This window comes from Rhamphochromis longiceps, linkage group LG5, assembly GCF_057381845.1.
Source record: "Rhamphochromis longiceps isolate RC_006_pf linkage group LG5, R_longiceps_female_GT1.1, whole genome shotgun sequence".
NCBI classification, from domain to species: domain Eukaryota; kingdom Metazoa; phylum Chordata; class Actinopteri; order Cichliformes; family Cichlidae; genus Rhamphochromis; species Rhamphochromis longiceps.
In genome coordinates this window covers 34,213,437-34,237,488 of record NC_140561.1, presented here as the reverse complement: position 1 = coordinate 34,237,488, position 24,052 = coordinate 34,213,437, and the positions used below count along the sequence as shown (strand labels likewise).

General features: G+C 39.5%; 2 protein-coding genes across 3 annotated transcripts in view; one reads left to right on the top strand and one right to left on the bottom strand.

The window, feature by feature from the left end:
• igfn1.1 (immunoglobulin like and fibronectin type III domain containing 1, tandem duplicate 1) overlaps positions 1–22,957 on the bottom strand; it is a 33,339-nt gene extending 10,382 nt beyond the window's left edge. Inside the window, exons 1-12 of one of the 2 annotated variants that reach the window (XM_085407329.1) lie at positions 22,781–22,957; positions 19,153–19,243; positions 10,876–10,995; positions 4,997–5,139; positions 4,783–4,882; positions 4,600–4,644; positions 3,352–3,385; positions 3,080–3,263; positions 2,814–2,927; positions 2,556–2,724; positions 2,036–2,308; positions 1,062–1,868 (exon numbers count right to left, since the gene is read on the bottom strand). In XM_085407329.1, the coding sequence (XP_085263455.1) occupies positions 1,062–1,868; positions 2,036–2,308; positions 2,556–2,724; positions 2,814–2,927; positions 3,080–3,263; positions 3,352–3,385; positions 4,600–4,644; positions 4,783–4,882; positions 4,997–5,139; positions 10,876–10,995; positions 19,153–19,201 (2,038 nt within the window). In that variant the 5' untranslated portion in view covers positions 19,202–19,243; positions 22,781–22,957. Of the gene's footprint in view, positions 1–1,061; positions 1,869–2,035; positions 2,309–2,555; positions 2,725–2,813; positions 2,928–3,079; positions 3,264–3,351; positions 3,386–4,599; positions 4,645–4,782; positions 4,883–4,996; positions 5,140–10,875; positions 10,996–12,159; positions 14,122–19,152; positions 19,244–22,780 lie in introns of those variants that run through there. The other variant, XM_085407331.1, reaches the window with a different exon arrangement.
• On the top strand, positions 6,235–9,171 carry LOC146670425 (uncharacterized). The gene is made up of 2 exons (XM_085407332.1): positions 6,235–6,859; positions 6,890–9,171. The coding sequence occupies exons 1-2, from the start codon at positions 6,389–6,391 to the stop codon at positions 8,378–8,380; spliced, it is 1,962 nt and encodes a 653-aa protein (XP_085263458.1). The 5' UTR covers positions 6,235–6,388; the 3' UTR covers positions 8,381–9,171.
• Positions 22,958–24,052: the final 1,095 nt, after the last annotated feature.

Below are 24,052 nucleotides of genomic sequence, written 5' to 3'. Positions count from 1 at the left end.
TATATGTGAAAAATAAATAGATGAAATAACCAAAAGCAGTAATACATGTGATAAAAGTGGTGATCCTTTTTAAATTTTCTAGTGCTTCAAAAAGTGGACAGTTCATGATTAGATATGTGAAGTTGTTTGGGTTTTAATAATCTTTCCTATTTGCCTACTAAATAGAAGACCTCAAATGATTCAAACATGACATTTATACAGCATAAAAACAAACATGAAAGCACAATACACATAAAACACAAATACAGATCACTTTCCATATATGTGAAAGCTTTAAAAGAGAGTTTAAAATGTAAAAAACATATATGCTAGTTTTCAAGACGAGACACAAAAACAAAGAAAAGCAGGCATAATATACAACAGTTTTTTTCTAATTTATTAACTAGAGGTTTTCATTGTTTCTGGACTGAAAACCATGTGATCTGTAAATACATGGTTGCACTACAGATGACTCATTAAATGACATTATATTTGAATGTTGGATTGTCAAGAAGCAGTAAACTTAACCCTTTAGCTTGTTTAACATCCCAGTGTTCTCTTACTTACTGAGTTCTGGAATTTGTTATTATTATTATTATTTTTAATCCACTTCGTGGGGCTTAATTTTGCAGTTGACATAGCAGAGTACTGAAAAACTTTGTAAGATATCAGCTACTGCTTACGCACCTGAATCTAAACTGAAGTATTTAGAATTCCCTACAGGTATAATGATAGCGATTTTCATTCCCAATGACTTATTTGTCAATAAACTACAGCATGCAACCTTTACATTGCTTACCAATAAAAGGTTCTTCAAATGCCACATTTACCTTTTTTCAGTGTTTTTCTTTTTCACAGGAAACCACAAGTCTCCTCATTGATTTGTGGTTTCCTCATCATTTATATTTCTAATTATTTTATAGCACTTTTATACAGAATAGACTGCTAGTAATATTAACACCGTAAATGAAAAGTTGTGTAATACAATACAAATTAAATAAATTGAAAGAGAATAAAAATGGTCAACTCTTTTTTTTATTATATAATTCTGTGTGTAGTGCAGTACAGTATTAACAACTTACCTATTACTGTATCTGGAACCAGAGGACCAGCTCTCACACGTTTTCTGCGTTTTCCTCCTTTACCTCCCCCCTCTCCTCCTACACCCCCTTCTCCTCCCTCTCCTCCTTCTCCTTCCTCTCCTCCTCCTTCTACACATCCTTCTTCTCCCCACTCCCCTTCAAATGAATCATATTCATCTTCTCCTTCACCGCCACCGACTCCTACTCCAGCTGCGCCTTGAGCTCCACCTTTTCCAATGGCTGCAGCTCCATGTCCACCTTCTTGTCCACCAGCACTGGCACCACCATCAACTCCATTGCCTGCACCCCCTGCACTTCCTGCACCAATACCACTGGTACCACCAGCACCTGCAACTGCAGCAGCACCACCAGGACCACCTGTCCCGCCAGCACCAGCAGCACCCCCGGCACCAACAGTTCCATCAGCACCGGCAGCCCCACCAACACCAGCAGCACCCTCGGCACCAACAGTTCCATCAGCAGAGGCCGCGCCACTTCCAGCACCGGCTCCTTTTTTCGCACTTTTCCTTGGAGCTCCGTCTTTACCAGCTCTTGCCGCAGCCTTAGCTTTAGCTTTGGCTTCAGCAGCTGCCTTTTTAGCTGCTTCTTCATCCTCTTGGGCTGCTGCTCCAGCGGCTTCTTTCTCGGCTTGGGCTTTCTTTGCAAGTTCCAGTTTTTCTTGCAATTCTTTCTGATATTTTTCTTGCTGCTCCTTTGCTATTTTCAACAGCTCCTCTTCGTTGCTACCTCCAGCCATGGTGGTTTTCCGAGCCACCTTTTTGCCCTTACTTGCAGGATCTTTGTCAGCTATGAAAAATATATCAGATATATTTGTAACTTGCAGCTGGTTTTGGAAAAATTTTGGAATATTCAATTTTTTAATGTGAATTTTGTGATTTTTTTAAAATTATATATATCTATATATATATACATGTGTGTGTGTGTGTGTGTGTGTGTGTGTACATAATTCTCACCTTCAACTATAAGCCAAGCGTTGCAAGATTTTATTCCTGCCACAGCAGCATAGATACCGGCATCCAAAGGCATGCAGTCCCGCACAATCAATTTGTGGATGAGCTTATCCTCAGATATAATAATTTCATGTTTTTCACTATTTGACAGCAGAGCACTTTTGCCATACCATTTGATCTCGTTCATGGGTGCAGTTAGGACACATTGAAAGAGGGCGTCCCCTCGTTCTTCTGCCTTGACTTCTTGTATTTTGACAGCAAATTCGACTGGAGTTACTGAAAGGTTTTAAAAAGACAAAAGAATCAGAGAAAAACGCAATCCATTATCTAAACTGCTTACCCTGTTCAAGAACTCTTTCATCAGAGCTGCCCGAACTTAATGAGTTACATTAATTTAAGCTATGAGTACATTTCAATCAAATGGAAAAACACGATTTATGGTTAACAATTGTATAAGTAACAATAAAAGAAGCTGAATAGACCTAAACCTTATCTAATCTTAATACCTGGATTAAAGACAGACCTTTAAAATCAGTGGAGAACACATTGACACCCTCAACATCCACTGAGTAGAGTCCAGCATCTTCTACTCCTAGTTTTTTGATTTTGAATATGTATTTTTTGCCAACTTGTTTCAAACTATGTTTCTGCTCATCAGCCTCATCTTTGGAAAATGGAACCATGACACCATCCTGCAGAATTTAAAGATGTATTAACATTTTGATAATACGTTTAAAAAGAAAGAAGCAAGACAAAACGTAATGAGCAGTTAATTTCTTACCTTGTACAGGTACAGTTTACTGCTAGGATCCTTGAGGTCCATATCCAACTCAATTGTTGCATAATCATCATCTGTGACCTCAATAGGCTTTAAACTGCTGATATGTGTGACAAACTATGGCAGAGATATATCAAAAATTATAAAAAATGGTCAAGCGACAGTATACAATACAGCAAATTTAAAGAAAACATTATAGGCCTCTCTGAATAAAAGCAGTTTTGTTGGAGAGGCTTTTGATTAAATAAAAGAATGCCAGAGTTCTGTACCTCTGCGACCTCCTCTTCTCGTTCTTTTTTCATTTCATTAAGTTTCTTTAGCATGCCACGGAAGTCTGTGATACCATAGACAGCACAGATATGCTCATAGTCTTTCTTGTCTGCACTGAGCAGAATTTCCCAGACCTTCTCCTCTGTCTCCATTGGCTTCTGCTCACGTGTTCCATCTGGATTACTGTATTGACAAGCAGCATTAAGTTAGAATTCACAGCTGTAAAGAATACAAAAAGTAAGAATAGTTCACAAGCTATAAAAAAGCTCACCGTTTTTTTAGTGTCTTTCTGAAGTCAACTGTATCTGCGGAACCATAAAAAAACAAACTTAAAACACAAATTTGTCAGTCAATATAGAAATATCATAAATGTGGGAGGCTCTGACCAAAGGAGGCTCTAGAAACTAAACCACAGCATAGCTTCATAATGGCAAGCGTCTGGGGGCTGAGGTTAATATTTTCAGAAAAAGAGTCACTGATGTCTTAAGTGGCAGTGCATAGTGAAACTGTGCTGATGTGACAGACAGATTTTTCCAAATAATTCAAATCACTAAGTAAAATGTCAGCTTGCAATTAAAATTAATGGGCAAATTGTGTAGGAGAAAAAGTGAACCACTCTATCTAAATATTGGTAGATTTAAAGAAAGCCCATCAATATCCATTTAACTTATCTTGCCAAGTTCCCCAAATGTCTTCTGTAAAATCTAATAGATGTTTTCTGAATTACATTTATAGTTTGGTTGTAATGCAGTTTGCTTATTTTCTAGAAAATGTTTCAGAAGCGCAGTAATGCATAACTTGTCCTGGTCTGATAACAAACAATTCAATTCAGTTTTATTTATACAGTGCCAAATCACAACAACAGTTGCCTCAAGGCCCTTTATATAGTAAGGTACACCCTAAAACAGGGGTGGGCAACTCCAGACCTCGAGTGCCGGTGTCCTGCAGGTTTTAGATGTGTCCTTGATCCAACACAGCTGATTCAAATTGCTAAATTACCTCCTCTGTCTTGAAGTTCTCGAGAGGCCTGGTAATAAACTAATCATTTGATTCAGGTGTGTTGACCCAGGGTGAGATCTAAAACCTGCAGGACCCCTGCCCTACAATAATACATACAGAGAAAAACCCAACAATCATATGACCCTCTATTGCAGGGGTAGGCAACTCCAGGCCTCGAGTGCCGGTGTCCTGCAGGTTTTAGATCCCACCCTGGGTTAACACACCTGAATCAAATGATTAGTTCATTACCAGACCTCTGGAGAACTTCAAGAAATGCTGAGGAGTCATTTAGCCCTTTAAATCAGCTGTGATGGATCATGGACACATCTAAAACCTCCAGGACACCGGCACTCGAGGCCTGGAGTTGCCTACCGCTGCTCTATTGAGCAAGCACTTTGGCGACAGTGGGAAGAAAAAAAACTCCCTTTTAACAGGAAGAACCATTTAGTGAAGGAAACACTAAATGCTTCTAAGAAAACATTTCAAGGTCATACAACACCAAGTGTTTATGAGCTCTTACCTTCGACTTGTGCCTTTTGGAGTTCTTTGGTCTTGGAAAATCCAACTGTGAACAGTAAACATAGTTATTTATTTATTAGTTTTGTTTTTAATTCATCATAAAGATACCAGTTGCTCATGAAGATATGTAATTCAGCTTTAACACATCTGAAAGAGACAGTATTTCAGAGAATAAAAGTCTTACCTTCAATAACATTTAAAACAACAGTGCAAACAGCCCTTCCATATTCATTTGTTGCAAAACACTTGTAGGTGTCAGCATCTTCTGGAGAAACTTTAGGGAACTAATGAAGCACAGAGCTGATGTCATTTTTATTATGTTTGACTGCATATTAAGTGTTGTTATTTATTTCAGCTCACAATCACTTGTACCTTGAAAGTGCTATTGTGGAGCTTACCTCAATGGTGTGTTCGTGGGTTGCCTCATCATATTTTTGTAGGCACACAGAAGGATGAAAAAGTATTTCTCCATTTGCTCTACTCCATGTCACAGTAGGGGTTGGGGTTCCTACTATTATGGCTTTAAAGAACGCAAATTTACCTATAATAGAAAAAGTTGAGGATTGTTTAGTATTGAAAAAATAACTTAGTAAATGGAAATGTTCCAGTTACAAATGTTCCAGATCATGTTAATACATTAAATTAAGAAATTCTAAAATGATTTCTGTTGCCACTGCCACTGAGTGTGCAGAAATGATAGGTTTGAGGCTTTTCCTAGTTTTCTTCATTTTTATGATATTTATTTCAACCCAATATTACAGGAGATGTTTGGCCATAATGCACAACACCATGTCTGGCAAAATCCAAACAAGGCATTTCAGCATAAACGCCTCATACAAACTGGCAAGCATGGTGGTGTAGGGATGATGATTTGGTCTTGTAGTTACTGACAGTGACATAGTGTAGTATGTCATGTGTTTTTATTCAACTAAAAAAAACAAAACCCTCCCAGTACATAAAACCGCAGTGGTCAATAGCATTCAGTAACCCAGATAAGAACACGCAATACCCCTTTTCTTCAAAACTGGTGTTATGACCCAGTGATGTGTTTGTTGGTGTTGTGCCTCCCACCGGAGGATGGTGGCGGTATTTTCCCTTTTTTCTCTCCTAGGAGGTGGACACCTGGGCGTGGCTGCTAGGTATCTGGGTGGAGTCTCTACACACCTTCCGACTGGATAATTGATGGACCACCTCCAGTACTTAACGTCCGGATGACAGTCACCTGGGAGTGCTGTTTGGAACCCCGTTGACTCGGTCACAGAGTTGTGTGTTGTGTCATTGTAGTGCAGGCTGGAGTATTCACGTGTACCTCTAGCCTTGCCATGTAAATAATTGTAAATAAGTTAACCAGTGGCGGTCACTTTTTTTTGTTCCTTTTCTGTATAACTTTCACTGTCGCAGCCTAGTAGGCGTGAGAAGCCGTTTTCTTTTGTTGAACAAGTTTTCTCCTGTTTTTTCGTTAGATAGTTAGGTAAGTGACTTGTCTTTTGTTTTGGCTTCTTTTTATTTTGGTGTAGGGAAGACTAGGGATTGTTTTATAGGGAGTTTTGTTTATTGTTTTGGCATTGCTCACTGCTGATGAAAATAAATGGCTGCTTAAATACTTAAAAAAGGTGTCGTTGTTGGGGGTTGTGCGTGGGTGGGAAGTGAGTGGAGCAAACTATTTGTTACGTTTATTTACTTGCCGGGACCAGAACGTAACATATTGGGGGCTCGTCCCTTTGGTGGTTCTTTTTGTGGCTTGTTTTCTTGGTTGGCGGTTTTTTCTTGTGTGGGGGGTGTGTGTTAGGATGGAGTTTAAGTTGGAGGACTTCACTCTGAGCCCGTCTGCGGAGAAGTTGGACAGGTGTAAAAAGGCTGACCTCTTGCTTGTTGCTGAATTCTTTGATGTGACTGTGCCGTTGACTGCGAAGAAGAAAGAGCTTAGGGAGCTCCTGTGTGTCCAGTTGACGGACAGGGGGTTGTTTGGTGAGCCGGGTCCTGCAGGGGGGGTTGAGCTGGGGGCTGTTGCTGGTGTTTCTGCCCCACTGAAAAATCTCCCTTTCCCACCTAGCCCTTCTGTGGAGGAGCTGCAGTTAACGCTGCGCATTAAGGAGGTGGAGCTAAAGAAACAGCAGTTGGAGGTGGACGCTATGCACTTGAGGATCAGGGCTCTGGAGGTAGAGAGGGGAGCCTCTGTGTCTGCCAGCCCTCCTGTACCTCGGTTAGCCCCGCAGTCACCATCCCCGCAGGTACCCTCCCCGGAGTCATCATCCCCGCAGGTACCCTCCCCGGAGTCATCATCCCCGCAGTCGCCATCTCCGCAGCCACCGGCCCCGATGCCAGGTGGTGGCTTTGATGTGAGTAAACACATCAAAATGGTGCCGGCATTTCGGGAAACTGAGGTGGATTCGTATTTCACAGTGTTTGAACGTATCGCAGGTGCGCTGCACTGGCCAAAGGATGTGTGGTCTCTTTTACTCCAATGTAGATTGGTGGGGAAAGCTCAAGAGGTATGCACCGCTCTTTCTCTGGAGGACAGTTTTGACTATGATACGGTGAAGGCTGCTGTCCTACGCGCTTACGAGCTTGTGCCAGAGGCTTACAGGCAGAGATTTAGGGATGGGAAAAAATCCGCCAACCAGACCTATGTGGAGTTTGCCAGAGAAAAGAAAACTCTGTTTGATAAGTGGTGTCATGCTACAGAAGTAAAAACCTTGGAAGACCTGCGTGAGTTGGTGACGTTAGAAGAGTTTAAAAATCAACTACCAGACACTGTGGTAACCTACTTAAACGAACAGAAGGTTACGACTCTCGCCGCTGCTGCTATACGGGCTGATGAGTTTGTGTTGACACACAAAGTGGTGTTTTCGGTTCCTGCTCACAGTTTTCCGTCTTCCAGTAGCCCGCCCAGATGGTCTCCAAGGGGCACCCGCCGTGCCATCCCCTCATCCATTGAGAACCGCGTGTGTTTTTTTTGCCATGAGCAGGGACACCTTATTGCGGTTTGCCCTGCTCTGAAGAGAAAAGAAATGACCAGGGAGGGTACATCTCCTTCCCCAATAAACCTTCTACAGACAAACTCTCCTACTTGGGGGGAGGTGATGGCACCCGAAAATGATAAAGTAGATAAGGAGTTTAAGCCGTTTGTGTCAAACGGCTTTGTTTCCTTGATAGGAGAAGATCGGCGGACTCCTGTCAGTATTTTGCGAGACACTGGTGCGAAACAGTCGCTCATTCGTGAGGGGGTCTTACCGTTTTCAGCTCAATCCTGTTGTGGGGCGGATGTGTTAGCCTGGGGAGTTAGGATGTGTGTAATACGGGTTCCTTTACACTTGGTGCAGCTTTCGTCTCAGTTTTTGTCTGGTGAGGTTAAGCTTGGGGTGCGACCCCAGTTACCGGTTGCAGGTATTGACATCATCTTGGGAAACGATCTAGCTGGCGGCACAGTTTTTCCGTCGCCAGAAGTAGTCGATATACCACTTACAGATAACAGTGGTTTCGATCGTGCCACATCAAAGGCTGTTCAAACCGTCGGTGTAAAGACATTTAGGCAGAGGAGAGGTGCGAGTGGATCCCAGCAACAGCAGCAGCAGAATAGGAGGCAGCCCAAGGGGACGAGAAGAACAAATATTCAAACCACAAGGGTCGCTGAAGCCACCATGCAATCAGACCCAAGTAGATTCACTTTTCAGGACAGTCAGCAGCAAAATGCTGAAACCAGGCCACCTGCTAGAAAACAAGGATTCAGAGGTGGACGCCAGTGTTTTGGGGGCGGGTGCAGTGCTCGTGCAGGAGGATGAAAATGGCATTGACCACCCAGTCTGTTTCTTTTCTAGAACATTTCTAAAACAGCAACCAGCGCCTCATGCGTTGGTCCTTACTCCTACAGGATTTCAACATTGAGATCCGATATATAAGAGCTTAGAGAATGTTATGGCTGATGCCCTCTCTAGGTCGTAAATCAAACATCTTTGTGTGGGGTTGGATGTTTGATTTTTTTTGGGTGGGGGAAACTGTTATGACCCAGTGATGTGTTTGTTGGTGTTGTGCCTCCCACCGGAGGATGGTGGCGGTATTTTCCCTTTTTTCTCTCCTAGGAGGTGGACACCTGGGCGTGGCTGCTAGGTATCTGGGTGGAGTCTCTACACACCTTCCGACTGGATAATTGATGGACCACCTCCAGTACTTAACGTCCGGATGACAGTCACCTGGGAGTGCTGTTTGGAACCCCGTTGACTCGGTCACAGAGTTGTGTGTTGTGTCATTGTAGTGCAGGCTGGAGTATTCACGTGTACCTCTAGCCTTGCCATGTAAATAATTGTAAATAAGTTAACCAGTGGCGGTCACTTTTTTTTGTTCCTTTTCTGTATAACTTTCACTGTCGCAGCCTAGTAGGCGTGAGAAGCCGTTTTCTTTTGTTGAACAAGTTTTCTCCTGTTTTTTCGTTAGATAGTTAGGTAAGTGACTTGTCTTTTGTTTTGGCTTCTTTTTATTTTGGTGTAGGGAAGACTAGGGATTGTTTTATAGGGAGTTTTGTTTATTGTTTTGGCATTGCTCACTGCTGATGAAAATAAATGGCTGCTTAAATACTTAAAAAAGGTGTCGTTGTTGGGGGTTGTGCGTGGGTGGGAAGTGAGTGGAGCAAACTATTTGTTACGTTTATTTACTTGCCGGGACCAGAACGTAACACTGGATTAAAAAATCCCATCCTTTCGTGAACCTCGGGACCAAAAAATGGTCCCGCCCCAAAAGTGCTCTAAAAATGTTATATATCAATATTTTTTTCTACTTTAAATTAGTCAATCTTTTAAAACTACTTCTGCTTAAAATATCCATGTCAAGTTTTAATTATATTTTCATTGTTTTAACCCTTTAAATCCCAGTTTTATTACATGAGCGCCCTGTTTTTTTAGCCCCAAAAAACAAAAAAACTAAATATTTTCCAAAAAAAACATTTGAAATAATATTTGTTTGTTATTATAATTAGGCCTTTAGATGGACTAAAGATTGGCACCAACAGTCATTTCGATCGCCTTTTATTTTTTTTCCAGGAGCGCATTTCATAAAATGCACACTATCGACCACGCCCAAAAAGTGCAATAAAAATATTAAATATTAATTTTTTTTTCACTTTAAATTGGTCAGTCTTTTAAAACTACTTCTCCCTGAAATATTCATATAAAGTTTTAATTATATTTTCGTTGTTTTAACCCTTTAAATTACAAAAAAACTAAAAAAAAAACTAAAAAACTAAATATTTTCCCAAAAAAACATTTGAAGTAATATTTGATTGTTATTATAATTAGGCCTTTAGATGGACTAAAGATTGGCACCAAGAGTCATTTCGATCGCCTTTTTTTTTTTTTTCAGGACCAGAAAATGGTCTCCAGGCGGCAAATGCTCCTCCTCTAGGCCGAAATAAGTGCATGTTGCCGGGGTAAGTCGCGACGATCACCGGGGCACGATCACCGGGGACTGCTTTTTCCAGCCCACACGTCCGATACCACGTGACAACAAATACGTCATTTCCTGTTGACTAAAAAAAAAAATGCACCCTCTCATGGTCCTAGGGACCAAAAAATGGTCCGCCCGATCAGCGGGCGAAGCCGCTGCTGCACGCCGGAAATGAGGCTTCATTTCCGGCAGGTCTGTCCAAGCAGCCCGCTGTTTTCCAGCAGAGGTCAAATGTGAAGCAAGGGCGCCACCCGGTGGACAAATAAAAAAATTACAACTCTAAGGCCTGTAGTCCAAAACGAAACCTAAGCTGGAAACCTGACGATCCCTTTGACCGTAATTTTTCTGGCGTGAAAAATAGCGTTTATAATGGGTTTCAATGGGGCACAAATCGGCCACGAGGTTCGATAGTGGATGTATGCCTTTTATTCAGCCATTTAAGCTCATTTAAAAAACTCAGACTGAAATTTTAAAATAAAATGGGAAAAAAATACATTTTTGAAAATTTGGCTATACTCCATTAAACACAGTGGAAATGGCGTGGAATTGAAAAATGCAAAGGCCACGAAATGGTCCCAGGTTTTACTGAGGGTTAAGAGCTTCTCAAAAACCTGATCACAAACATGATCACATGCATCTAAAAAGTTTCACTGGAATTTATCTTTGTCATCTGTTTAATAGATACTTTTGTTAGTGACTTCAGTTTAATTACATCACCAGAACAATTAGGACTTCCCAGTATTTGTCAGTAATACTTGTGTAGGTTTAAGGTGTAGGTCAGTGTGCAGCACATTTTTTTGTATTGTATTGTGAAGCATTTGAGACATGACATGAGACTTACCCTCTTGAATAGTTAGAGCAATCGGTTTGCGGGTGAAATCTGGAGTTGTCATTCCCTCTGGAAGTTCCTCCATAAACTGTGTTATCATGACACCAGGCACTTTTGACTTCTTCCTGATGCCTAACCAAATCAAGGCATATTAGGCAATTAGGCAACCCTAATATTTCAAAGCAGACCAGATATATACAAATTTGTGTGATCCAGACTGAGGATAATAGATCACTTAAAATGTTAAAAAAGCAACTCTATAAGTCTAAAAAACAGTCATATTTTGATCAAAAAAATAACCAGCACATTTAAAGAAATTAAAAACCCAGACCAGAAAAAAAAAGAGGTCAGGGTCAATTGCAAACACAGTCACATTCTGACGTATGAATCAAGTATGTGTGAAGAGAATGCATATTCTGATGTTAAAATGCCACAATACACGCTCAAATTTCAACTGCTGCATGACAAAATGGCTAAGAAAAGCTGCATTTTATAAGATTATCTACCCCTTTTTCTTTACAAACTGCAGGTGCTTATTCTAAGGGAAGGAATAATACTTTAACAGTCAGCTTATTTGGGAATGAAATATGTCAGCTATCAGCTAGGATAGTTTCATATTGCTGAAGGTTTGTTGAACTTGCTCCCGCAGTTTATCCAATTCCTAGTGCTGTTTAAGTAGGATAAAAGCCACTTACATAGAGAAAGGTGAACAATCATAAACCGTTAATTACAGTGAATGTATAACTGAGATATTTAATTAGGTTTTTTAAGTAACTTTGTGAAAGAAGACAGAGTTGCCTATAACAATTTAACAAACCTATGGGCATTTGAAGTAGTTGTAGTAGTAAGTGTGTAGTGTTTAGTGATATTAGCATGTGCCATATTTATGGGCTTGAGTCTCAGACAAATATTTGTGTGAGTCTCAAGCCCAGTAAGATCATAGTTGGTGCTATTATAACAATAAAGTCAGTCTTTTAGCATAAAATCAGCACTTTGGTCATGTGGAATAGGTTATGCTTGTGATTGTGATTAAGAGTTTTTTCTTCTCAGTCTATTTCAATTTAATGCATACATAATCTTAAAAAAACACATTTATAATTTACTAAAACACTTACAGCTTTAGTTGTATTATTCTCAGCACAGTTTATTCTAAATTTGTGAGTATGAGAAAAGATAAAACTGAACAAAAAGGTTGAGGTTAGCTCATGCATTCTGTATTTTAAAATATGTGTCAACAGAATCAGACATGGATCTACATATATGTGCTGTACTATTAGAGTATTCATATGAACTAACCCTCAGCAATATCGAAGACTTCATCACTGATTGCTGTTCACAAGGATAAAGCTGGCCCAGGGATCCCTGGTCTTTAATTATTTTCACCTTGCGTGAAAGACCTGCAATAGGCAGAATATTAGCTACAAAATATTTATATTTTTATTAAAGATTGTGAGAGCAGAATGCCCCACCCAGCATTTTGCAGTCTGAAGCACACTGTTAAATTAGTTAGTTAAATTAAATAAGTTAAATTGCTTGCAGCAGGGGTTACTGAATAGTATATATGGTTTGTATGCTGCACGGTGATGATAACGTTACACTGGTGTTGCTGCTGTTAGCAAGCTGGATGTTCACACTGTGGAATTTTTAGGATGATGCAACAATAAAAACAACATGTGTGCATGAAAATGTTGATCAGCTTTTCAAAATAAGACAGTGATTAGAATGACATGAAAGCCAAGCATTGATATCATAGGTCAATTTGCAGATAACATTTAAAAATAATTAGCATAAATGTGGTACGAAAAGGTTTAATTCAGTTCTGTCATTCTGAAGTAGATTGAACAAGACGTATGTTCTTGATTAAAAACAGGGTCTTTCGTAAGTCGAAAATTTTCGTAAGTCGAAGCCCCCATCGCACCTTTTGAGTGAAAGATAGGCTATAGGCTAATTGCTAACTGCAACGACGGAAGCGCAAGTACGAAAGCCAAGGGGGTTGTCACATGATTGGGAAGGCATTGTGGGCATTGTAGGCATTGTGGGCTCAGCCAATCAGAGCCAGCGGATTTTGTTACGCGGGCATTTTGCCGTAACACGGGCAGAAATATTGCCGTTAAGTTCCTTCGTAACTTGAATTTTTCGTTAAATGGGGTATTCGTAAGTCAGGGTTCCACTGTATATTATATCTGAGTTGTCTTACATCTACTTTTCTCAACATCACATCCCTGATATCTTGTTTTTTTTTACTTAAATGATTGCCTTCATTGAAAATTTGCACTACCGTCGCAGTGGAAATGTCCCTGTTTTGTTTGAATTGTCTACCAAACACAGATGCGACAGAATAAATTTTCCTTTTGTGTGTTTTTTGCATCTTCATCACTTACAATGAACCTCTTTTTGGAATGAATTAGTAATAATGATAATAACTGTACCATCTGTTGTTAGAGTCTTTGTCCCTCAGTGTTTTCTTAAAAGCTGGAAAACAAACTCATAAAAGAGATTCCACTTCATTTTTTTTTTAAAACAAAATCTACTTTTAAAACTTAAGTAGTTATACCGTGCACCCTTACACCCTGCAAATGAATGCAGGAGGATAATGCATTTATCTCGTTAATGTCGTTCTCCTTTTACCTTGTTTCTTTTTTTCTCTTTTTTTAAATGAATATTTTTCCCTTTTTGTGTCTTTGTGTCTCATAAGGCTCTTGTTATTTGAATGATGTTTCATACACTTGGCTTTCCTCAGCAAACAACTGTACAAAAGAATGAATGATATGAATGAATAATGAGTCTATTCAGGTAGACTGTCAAAACCTGCTCACTCTCCAGTTTGTTCTTATTTTTGTCAGATGTTTGTGTTCTCAACAGTACAGTTTCAACCTTTTCGTCAGATTAGACTGACAGGACTGAATAATGTATTTTCTTTTTCATTTGTAGATAAGTAGTGCTGAACTGTTTTTATTTGATACTGTCCTACTGTAGTTAAACTCTATAGTGCATTTTTTGTTTATGTTTATTTTTTTAAAACCTCAACTAAAAAAAACCCTGGAAAATGCTCTCTAATCCTCCAAATTATTTGTTAATTTATTGTTAAATCCCCCTGTGTCTCACAGGAAAATGGCTTTGCATACGTTTTATCTTGTGAAAAAGCTCTGATGAAAAAACATTTTGGTTTATTTTTGTTTAATTTGCAGTGTAGAGATGTTTAAAGATGTTTAACTACACATTTAATCTCTTAGATATCTTAAAATAAGATCAAGAAGTGCAATTTCAATAGCACATCTCAGTGTTTCTTTTTACTGAAAACTATTTTGAAATGTAATTGTTTATTTATTACTTAACTACTTTGGTGTAGCATGACTGGCTGTGGGGGAGGTCTTTATCATCAGGAAAAGCTGTAAAACCTATAAAAAATACAGTTAAAGGCCCACAAATGTTGGCCTGCTTCATATTTTCTAAAGCTGTCCAGCGGGCCGATTTGACAGGCCGATTCTCACACCTGTGATCTGAAGATTGAGTCATTAATGTCTGGTTTCACATGCAAAATAAGTACAAATAAATATGTGCAACTTTAAACGCAACTATGAGAAAGGATTTGTTGTGCTATTATTGGATTAATTAAGATGTCATACTAGAGGTTATAGGAAGATTGAGTGAGGATGATTGTAGTACAACTGAGTACTGAGTACTGCTATATAAAACACTGCATAGACACTGTTACAGCAGTCAAACGGATCCGGGCTTATCCCAACCAAAAGCCCTGGATGACCCAGGAGGTCAGGCAGCTGCTGAAGGAGAGGAACATTGCGTTCAGGTCTGGCAACAGGGATTACTACACCACAGCCCGATCCAACCTGAAGAGAGGCATCAGAGAGGCAAAGGGGGACTATAGGAGGAGGATCGAGGACCATTTGAAGAGTAATACCAGCCGGCAGGTGTGGCAAGGCATCCAGCACCTAACCAACTATAAGATCAATCTCGGAGCTGCGGACGGTGACCTGGAGCTGGCAGAGGAGCTGAATATCTTCTTTGCCCGCTTTGAGACCAGGGTACCGGAGGTATTGGAGCCACAGCAGCAACACGCCACCCATAGCAGCACCACCCTCACCCTGGAAGAGCACGAGGTGAGGCGCATGCTGCAGGCTGTTAACCCGAGGAAGGCGGCGGGTCCTGATGGTGTGCCAGGTCGAATATTGAGGGATTGTGCAGGACAGCTGGCTGGGATCTTCACCAGGATTTTCAACAAATCCCTCGCACAGGCGACTGTCCCACTCTGCCTGAAGTCCTCCACCATAGTCCCCTTGCCTAAGAAGCCCCACATCACCGGCCTGAATGACTACAGACCGGTGGCACTCACCCCAGTGGTAATGAAATGCTTTGAGAAGCTGGTCCGCAGACACATCACAGCAGCCCTGCCCCGCAGCCTGGATCCACACCAGTTTGCCTACAGAGCAAACCGATCCACGGAAGACGCTGTAGCCACAGCACTCCATGCTGCATTAACTCACCTGGAAGAGCATGGTAGCTATGTGCGGATGCTCTTCGTGGATTACTGCTCAGCTTTTAACACCATCCTTCCACACAAACTGGTGGCCAAGCTACAAGACCTGGGGCTTCCATACAGCACCTGCATGTGGATCAATAGCTTCCTCTCGGGCCGTAGACAGAGAGTCAGAGTTGGCCATCACACATCCTCAGCCCTGAGTCTCAGCACTGGCTCACCCCAGGGCTGTGTGCTCAGTCCACTGCTCTACTCTCTCTACACACACGACTGCACTCCTCGCCACCACAGCAACATCTTTGTGAAATTTGCAGATGACACCACAGTGGTGGGGCTCATTTCCAAGGGAGACGAGTCTACGTACAGAGACGAGGTGGAGCAGCTGACGTCATGGTGTAAGGCCAATAACCTCCTCCTCAACACTTCAAAAACCAAAGAACTCATAATAGACTTCAGAAGGAAAAAGGCAGAGATCCAACCACTATTCATAAATGGGGACTGTGTAGAAAGGGTGGCAAGCTTCCGCTTCCTGGGAGTCAATATAGAGGAGAACCTTTCCTGGAGTGTGAACACCTCCGAGCTGCTGAAAAAGGCCCAACAGAGACTGTACTTCCTGAGAATTCTCAGGAGGAATAACATCACACAGAGACTGCTGGTGTCCTTCTACAGAGCCACCATTGAGAGTGTTCTAACTTACTGCATATGCATCTGGTACACTAGCTGCACAGGGGCTCAGAGGAAAGCACTCCAAGGGATCATTAACACCGCCCAAAAGATCACTGGCTGCCCTCTCCCCACACTGGAAGTTCTACACAACGCCCACTGTTTTAAAAAGGCCCAAAACATCATAAAAGACACCTCACATCCTGGCCACTCCCTGTTCGAACTGTTGCCCTCAGGCAGACGGTACAGGGCAATCAGAGCAAGGACTAATAGACTCAAACACAGCTGTTATCCAACTGCAATAACACATCTGAATACTACAAAAAAATGTCCATCACGCCACTCTTGTGTTAATCTATGCACGGTCTGAAGCATGTGTGTGGGAATGTATGTGAATGTTTTACTGTTATATCTTATTAGTATTTTAAGTATTCTATCTATTTTATTTATTGAATTTTATTGTTTTATTTATATTTTGATATTGCTAGGGATGATGCAATGATCGGGGACCATTCTTAATTTCGTTGTTCTCATGACAATGACAATAAAGTTTCTGATTCTGTACACTTTGAAATTTGGATTTAATTTAGTGTAAAATTGGTGTTGTTACTAGGGTTGCATTTAAACTATATTACATGACATCACCACGACATCACTAAATACTGCAGCAGAATAAGTGACTCATTGTGCTTATCGATGTAAAACTTGTTAGCTGTTTTGGTACTGCAAAGTTTCTTAAGAGTCAGGGTCAGAGTTGGTCAGGTCTGCTGAGTAGAACAGGCCACTAAACGCCATTGCACTAGTCACAGTGTATAAATTGTGAGATTTGCGGTAGAATATGAGTTTTATTTTTATTTATTTATTTTATACCTTAGACTGAGTAATGAAATAATACATTAAAGGCCCAAAAGTCCCAGGCCACTTACATATTTACACCTATTGGAGCTACTTGGCTATAGGAAACCATGCCGTCAGTCTCCTGTTGCACAGTTTTTGTGCTGAAGTTAACACCAGAGGAGGTTTGTAAATCTGCATCTTTACATGGTCTATAGCAGAGCTGAAGAAATTTCATGAACTCTTTTGTTACAGTGTTGTGCCATACAGTATTACAGTAGGTCTTTCTCTTCCACTCATTGTAAAGGTGGACTGCAGGTGCGTGATTTTATATTCCTCTAGCAATGGGATTAAAACTCTTAAATTCAAAGATAGATTAAAGGTTGTTACCCAGTGCTTTTGTCTGTCGTGTACATTAAATGATACTGAGAACTGTCATTTTAGCTGGTTACCTTGACATTTCACAGTTGAGCAGGAATACAAAGGTCAAAATATTTAAGAGGGTACAGAATGGTCCAAATTAGAGGAAAGTACTCAGATATAATTTACTGGTAATCTTTCTACTTATACCAAATGCACGCCATTTGCAGTTTAAAAGTAATTACAATGTAATTATATTAAAGCTTGATGAAATTTGCACTTTTTAAGGGTCCTTAGAAAGTGCAAAAATCTATCTAATGTGACAGGTGCCAAGTTGCATTAGATAGATTTTAGGAGACATTATGCCATTCCTGTAGAGCAAGTTCACTTATTTAGACTGAACTGTGCCAGCATATTGTACAAGGTTACTTTGCATTTGAATACATCTTTAAAAGTGGCATTTTTTTTTTCTTGAAATTACAAGCTACAGTCAACAGATGGCAATCAACCGCAGTGCCCTCTAGCAACAGCCTGCAGACACTATTCATATGAGGGGTTTGAAAATGTCACAATGAAATGCATCTGTTGTGACACTGAAAGTCATATCATCCATTCTGGATGACACCTTTCAATGAATGATGAAGATCATATCATACATGCAACTCACCCATCATGGAATCATGCATTTACAAAGATGAATCGTTCAGGTAATTCGATTTTTTCTGTTTTGTTTTTTGTCTTTCGCTCGCATACCTTTGTCGTCTGGGTGAACTCCCTCAGAACCTTTTTTTCAGAACCGCCAACTTAACACGTAATGTGAAAGTGGGAGAGGGAACAGGACAGGTAAATATTAATCCTGACAAAAGCACCATGTTGGGTTGGAACTTCGACAGGATTATAACATATAATAGACATAAAACACCACAATATACAGTATATTCCCAGGAATCAAAAGCACAAACAGACAGACTTGAGCAGACCCAAATATTTAGAGACACATTGCACATCAAATCATTAGTCACAGACAAAAAATAAGACAGAGGTTAGCAATGTGTTGTTACAGCAAGCATGTAAATGCTGTACTGTACAACTGATGATTAGACATAGCTTCACACTTTCTTACGCATTTTCTCATGGTAGACATCTCAGGATGTTTCCTGTGCAGTGCTTGAGAGAAATTATGTATAAATAGAAAAGCAATTTGTGGAAAGATGATTTCAAATAAGCCTTCATTTTGTCTTCTATCAAACAGAGACACAATTTCATTTTCAGCTCCCTCTTTATTTGTGGCAGCTTCAAGTGTGTGTTGAATTAATCTTCGATGATCTTGCTTTGATCTTCCATGTTCCCAACGGTTGCATTGCCAGCATTGCTTCTCAGATGAATCCTGAGTATTCTTTGTCTTTGGTCATGAAGAAATCTTTTTTAAACATGATGAGAGCTTGTTTGCATCTTCTCTTGTGTTGTCAGTGATGCCGCTGATCATTTCTTTGATCGACATCTTCATTCGAGTGGAGAAGCTAGTGACTGAAAAATGACTTCTCTTCTTAGACAGAAAAAAAGAAGAAAAATAGCATCTGTTTTCTCATTGCCACACAAAATCTCGATATCTTGCAGGGATCTTGTATCGACTGCTTCCACTGAAGAAAATAGGCAGCTGTATTGTTTATCTTCTTTTTAAGTTGTTGGTGATGGCCTTCATATTACACATTTTATTGTAATTTTATTCTTTAAGTACCATTTGGCATGTCATTTTTACCTGTTGCTTTCTTGTCTTAATTATTCTTGAATGCAGTGTCACACAGCTCTTTAGTTTTAATAAAGTTTAGTTGTTTGCTGTCTGTGAGGAGGATCCTGTTCTTGTGTGTCACTGCAATAATAGAACGTACAGGGTGACAAGGTTGCAATACTAACCGTTGACTGGCTTCTTTACTTACCCGCCTGCCCAGTGGCAGTCTGATCGGTCACCTTTGACTTCTTCGACATCTTGGTTTTCTCTTGAGCTCTGCTGATTCAGAAGGCTCTGCACTAAAAGACAGAATAGGAAATCTAAAATCTACTGTACAAGTGTGGCTCAAATCAAATCCCTGATATAAGACATTTGTGTCAGAGTTTGAGGTGTTAGTCTTTTAATTTTGGGATTGTTTTCTTTTTGAAAATTTAAGCAGACGCCATTTAAAAGTTTTAATAGAGTAATGTAGTGCTTTTGAAGCAGACTGCTCTAATTACTTTTCCAGTGGCACAAAGTGATCATCAGCACCCGTTCAGCCAACGTCATTTACAGTGAATGTCAGACTTAACATGGGATTATTCTGTGTCTCAGGATTCCTTTGCATACATTTGTTAATTAACCGAGGTGCTCAATGAAACCTCATATAAACATGGAGAAGATTTGGAATTAGATTGATAATGCTGCACACTGTACAGCAATAATTATATGATCACCCAGTTAATGACAATAACTTACATGCCAGTGTAAAATTTATAATTTTACAGACATTATACTGCAAACATTTTTAAACATTTTACTGTTCTTAGAAGAGTTCTGAGATCTTCTGTACAATTCTGGACGAAGTCGGTGACAAGGATCAAATGAAATTCAAAGGAAATTCTTTATATTTAATTGCTTAGGATATATGCTTATGACTGTGTAATGCCGCAAAATGATTTGAGGATAATTAATTTGGTGTGTGTGTGTGAAAATATACATCAAAGTTTTCCATAGTACTACATTTAGTGAGATTTCTTGAGCAACAAGGGTTTCACTGGCTCAGAGTCACACCACCGTGGTCAATACATCACCTTTTTTTTAGCTCCGTAAGTGTTTGAAAGCTGAAGAGATGAAGCTATAAAGGAAAATTGTTTTTCCATCTTGACTGAAACATTGTTTCAGATGCTCAAAAGTTAAAAGTTTCTTTGTTGTTTTGGGGTTGGTTTTTTTTTTAGAACATCAGGTGCAACACAACACTTTACAAATTAGCATTCGTCACAGTTCTAAAAGGTCATGCATATGGATTTATGCCATTACTATTTTTTGTTCTTGTAAAATTTGAACCAAAGAGTCATGTTAAGACGTCTTAACTTCCTCATTGGACAGAGATTCACAGTGGGTGTGGTTACTTATGGGTAAATAATATTATTGTCATTACTTTGTAGCTCAACATGGATTTTTAGAAGATAACGTTGATGTGAAGAGGTAAGTCTTGTTCACATATATATGTATATATATATATACATATATGTGTGTGTGTGTGTGTGTGTGTGTGTGTGTGTGTGTGTGTGTGTGTGTATATGTTACCCCTGGTTCAGGATGTGTTTGAACAGTTTTTAGTGTTTAAAACATGGTTTAGTTCCTGTGTCACACTCTACTAATGAAGAAACAGACATAACCAAAATGCTCATGACTTTGAAATGTTGCTCATGTAATTCTTAAATTTATGCTTGCTTTGTTATCCTGCTTGTTCAATGTTGGTCTTACAGAAATTCAGGCATTCAGAAAGCATGTGTGCTTGAACCTATATGAACTCCTCTAATCATTTGAAGGTTGTTAGGCTGGGTGAATTGAAAGCTGGTGTGTGGTGGATATGGGTGATCTATTGAGATGATCTTTTGAGAGACTGACTGATTTGGATGTCAAATAATCTCCACATTAACATTTCCACAAATAACTGTTTTATTTATAGTTGTGCACATGCTCTAGCATATGTTAAAAAGGTTCTGGGCTCCAGCAGTGATCTTGGCACTTGGTCTGTCTTGAGAATGAACAACACATATGGTAAAGGGAAAACAGCACGAAAAAGGAGACATCTTGCAAAAGGCAACGCTCTCATCTTCTCTTCCACTTAATAGTTGTTGCTGTGCTAGCTCTTATCATTTACTGTTTTGCTGCGGCTTGCATCTGTTTTTTTTTTTATTTTGACTTGTGGGGGAGGGGATATTCTAGACATTTTTTTTTTATTATCAATGCATTCCAGAATAAATCTGTCTTAGTCACTGTCCCAGAGATTCACGGATTTGTGCTGCAGGCTGCATTTCATTAAATGTTGTTACTTAAAAAAAATAAACAAAATAAAAAAAAACATGCTTCAAAAAATCATTACATATAACCAGTATGTAGGCAGGCTGGCTGTCACTGCAGGCAAGATAACAAGCCGCCACCGCTGAAATTGGAGATGGACTATCTGAAATGCTGGGCCACTGCTACAGAAAAGTATTGGTTGTTGTTGCCTCATGTTTTCCTGTATACTTCACTACTGTACTTATTCATTATTATGTTCTTCATTTTAATTAAAAGTGGTAAAAATAGCACTGATATATTTATGATGATTGTTTTTTTTATTATGTAATGACATCTATGTATTTCTTTTGCTTACAATACTGAAATGATCTCTTTCTATGTTACCAACATGAAATGGAGTCTCAAACATATAGAAATTTGTAAAGAAGACTCTTGAGAAATTTGAGAAACAGCAGACAACTAGACTGCACCCAATACGTAGGAGCGCATGTGACACCTACTGCAGATGACTGCACCGCTGACTACATATTCTGGAAATGGCATCTGGTAGCTTCTCAAATGTCCCTCACTGCACTTTTCTACACATCACTGACTGCAGCTGAGTGCACAAGATGCACAGCTGAAGTCACTTTCTAACACAAAACTGAGTCTGATGACATGTCTTTTAGTGTCCAAGTGTTAGTGGTACTATTTGAGCCTCCCAGTGGATTTGTTTATATGTTCGGTATTCAAAACATGTAAGAAATACTTAGCCTACATGTAATATGTATGTTGTAATGAGTCTGCTGGTCTTTGTCTATTTAAGCTACTAACTACACTGAATACAGCATTTTGCTTTGTTTTTTCAATCTTTAAATGCAAGAGAGATGCACCGTATGTGCTCAGTGTTATGAGGATTTGTACATTGTGAACTGTAGCCCTGTGAATTCATTTAATGTAAAAAGAAATCCAGTTCTCTGCCAAAATACAACCCACTCCCTCTATGCAGCTTCTTGAATCTTAGGTCACATATTGATTTGATACCTCCTTCTAAACTTAGTCATCACCCAACAACCTCACAGCTCTGACCATACTGCTATGATGAGCTTCCCAGATTTAAAGCTATGAAATTCAAACTGAGAAGCCTACATGCCTTGCTTAAGTGATTTCATGCAGCAACATCAATTCTGTCCTCTTTGTAATTAAATCATGTCCTGTAAGTTTTAATGTATGTCTGAATTATTAATATGATAGCAAACCCTGCATGCACTGTAATTTTAGAAACTGAAATCAGATACCACATTCGTGACTTACAAGCACTTTTAAGCTTCAAGCTCAGTCTTTGGATAGGAAAATAGAAACATCTCTTCATGTCTCATGCATTTACACATTAGCTTTTCTATGTTAAGCACCTGTTTACAAAGTACTGACATCTTTCTGATATAAACAGTGATGGTAGACATTGTATTCATGCAGATTGCGCTCCCAGCTGCAGACTTACAGAGGATAGGCTTTTGCAATTCATTTCTACATTTACTTATCCAGCCTTCATTTTGAGGGCCACCTACCTGCTCTCAGTCCTCTTAGCACTCTTCCCTTTCAGACAGCAGTCTGGTCACACTGTGCCTTCTCCTAATTTTTTCAGTGTAATAGATCCTTCCAGCAGTGTGCAAGTCTGAGCTCAATGCTCCTCTACTGCCCAGACCCAGTGACTGCCAAAAGCTGTTTAGGCTTTTTTGTATTAGTCGTGACCCCAAAGACATTGGAGGTTGAGTGGGTGGTGAAGTAGGGAGGTAATGTGAAGGGGTGGGGGGGTGGCAGCAGGTTGAACACCTATTAAAGAATTTTTTTTCGTTAATCCAGTTTCTGAAGCCTGAATCTTTCCCTCTCTTTCTGTCTCTTTCTAAAATGTGTGTTTAGACAACCAGCATATAAAATGATGGACAAAAAATTAATCACCATACTATTCAACACAATTTAATTATAAACTAAACCCAAATATCACCTGGAAAGGGAAGTTGCAAAACATTAAACAAAACTACACGTTTTCAGTGCAGAGATGATGTCCTGTCATCCAGTGCATTATAACTTCATAACCTAACTCTGGCATTCATCAGAAGCAATCCATTCTTGACTGCTGGGACATAATAATTATCACCCTGTCAACTTTTATTAACAAAATAGGGAGTAGCTAAATGGCTAATATTGATGTGGCAACTGGAGTAGAAATATGTATTCATGATCATCTTAAATGGGTAAAGTATGATATCCAGAGAGGGTTGTTTTCAAAATCTTCATAGCAGATTGGCACATTAGAGTTGATAAGCATCATCATGTAATATCTAACAACAGGTTTTCCATTAATGTGTTGTTGTTGTTTATCTTTCCTATTTAGGCCAAGTTTAAAGGCTGCAGCTATAAATGCTTTTGTATCATGTCTTTTTAATACACACTAGGATATTGCAGACTGAATGTCATGTTTAGAGTTGTGGTATTATTTTAAGATTTGCTATAGAAGTTGCCAGACACTGTCTACAGAGGATTAAATAAAGAGATGATGTGTATTGTAGGTGTGTCATATTGTCCCCTCCCATTGGGTGTTCTGCCAATCACCAGGCAGCTGTTGAAACTTGCTCATGGGTGTTGACGAGTGTTAGTAACCGCAACAAAAACATCCTTACCGGAAATGCATACACACTAATACCATAATGAATTTAATGATTTAAAAATTCTAATATTCAAAAGTAGTTATGCCAAAAAATTTTAACACATGACAATATTTCCTTAAGCTTCCTGCCTTGACAGCAAACTTTGACTAAAAATAACTAAAGGTCTCCAGG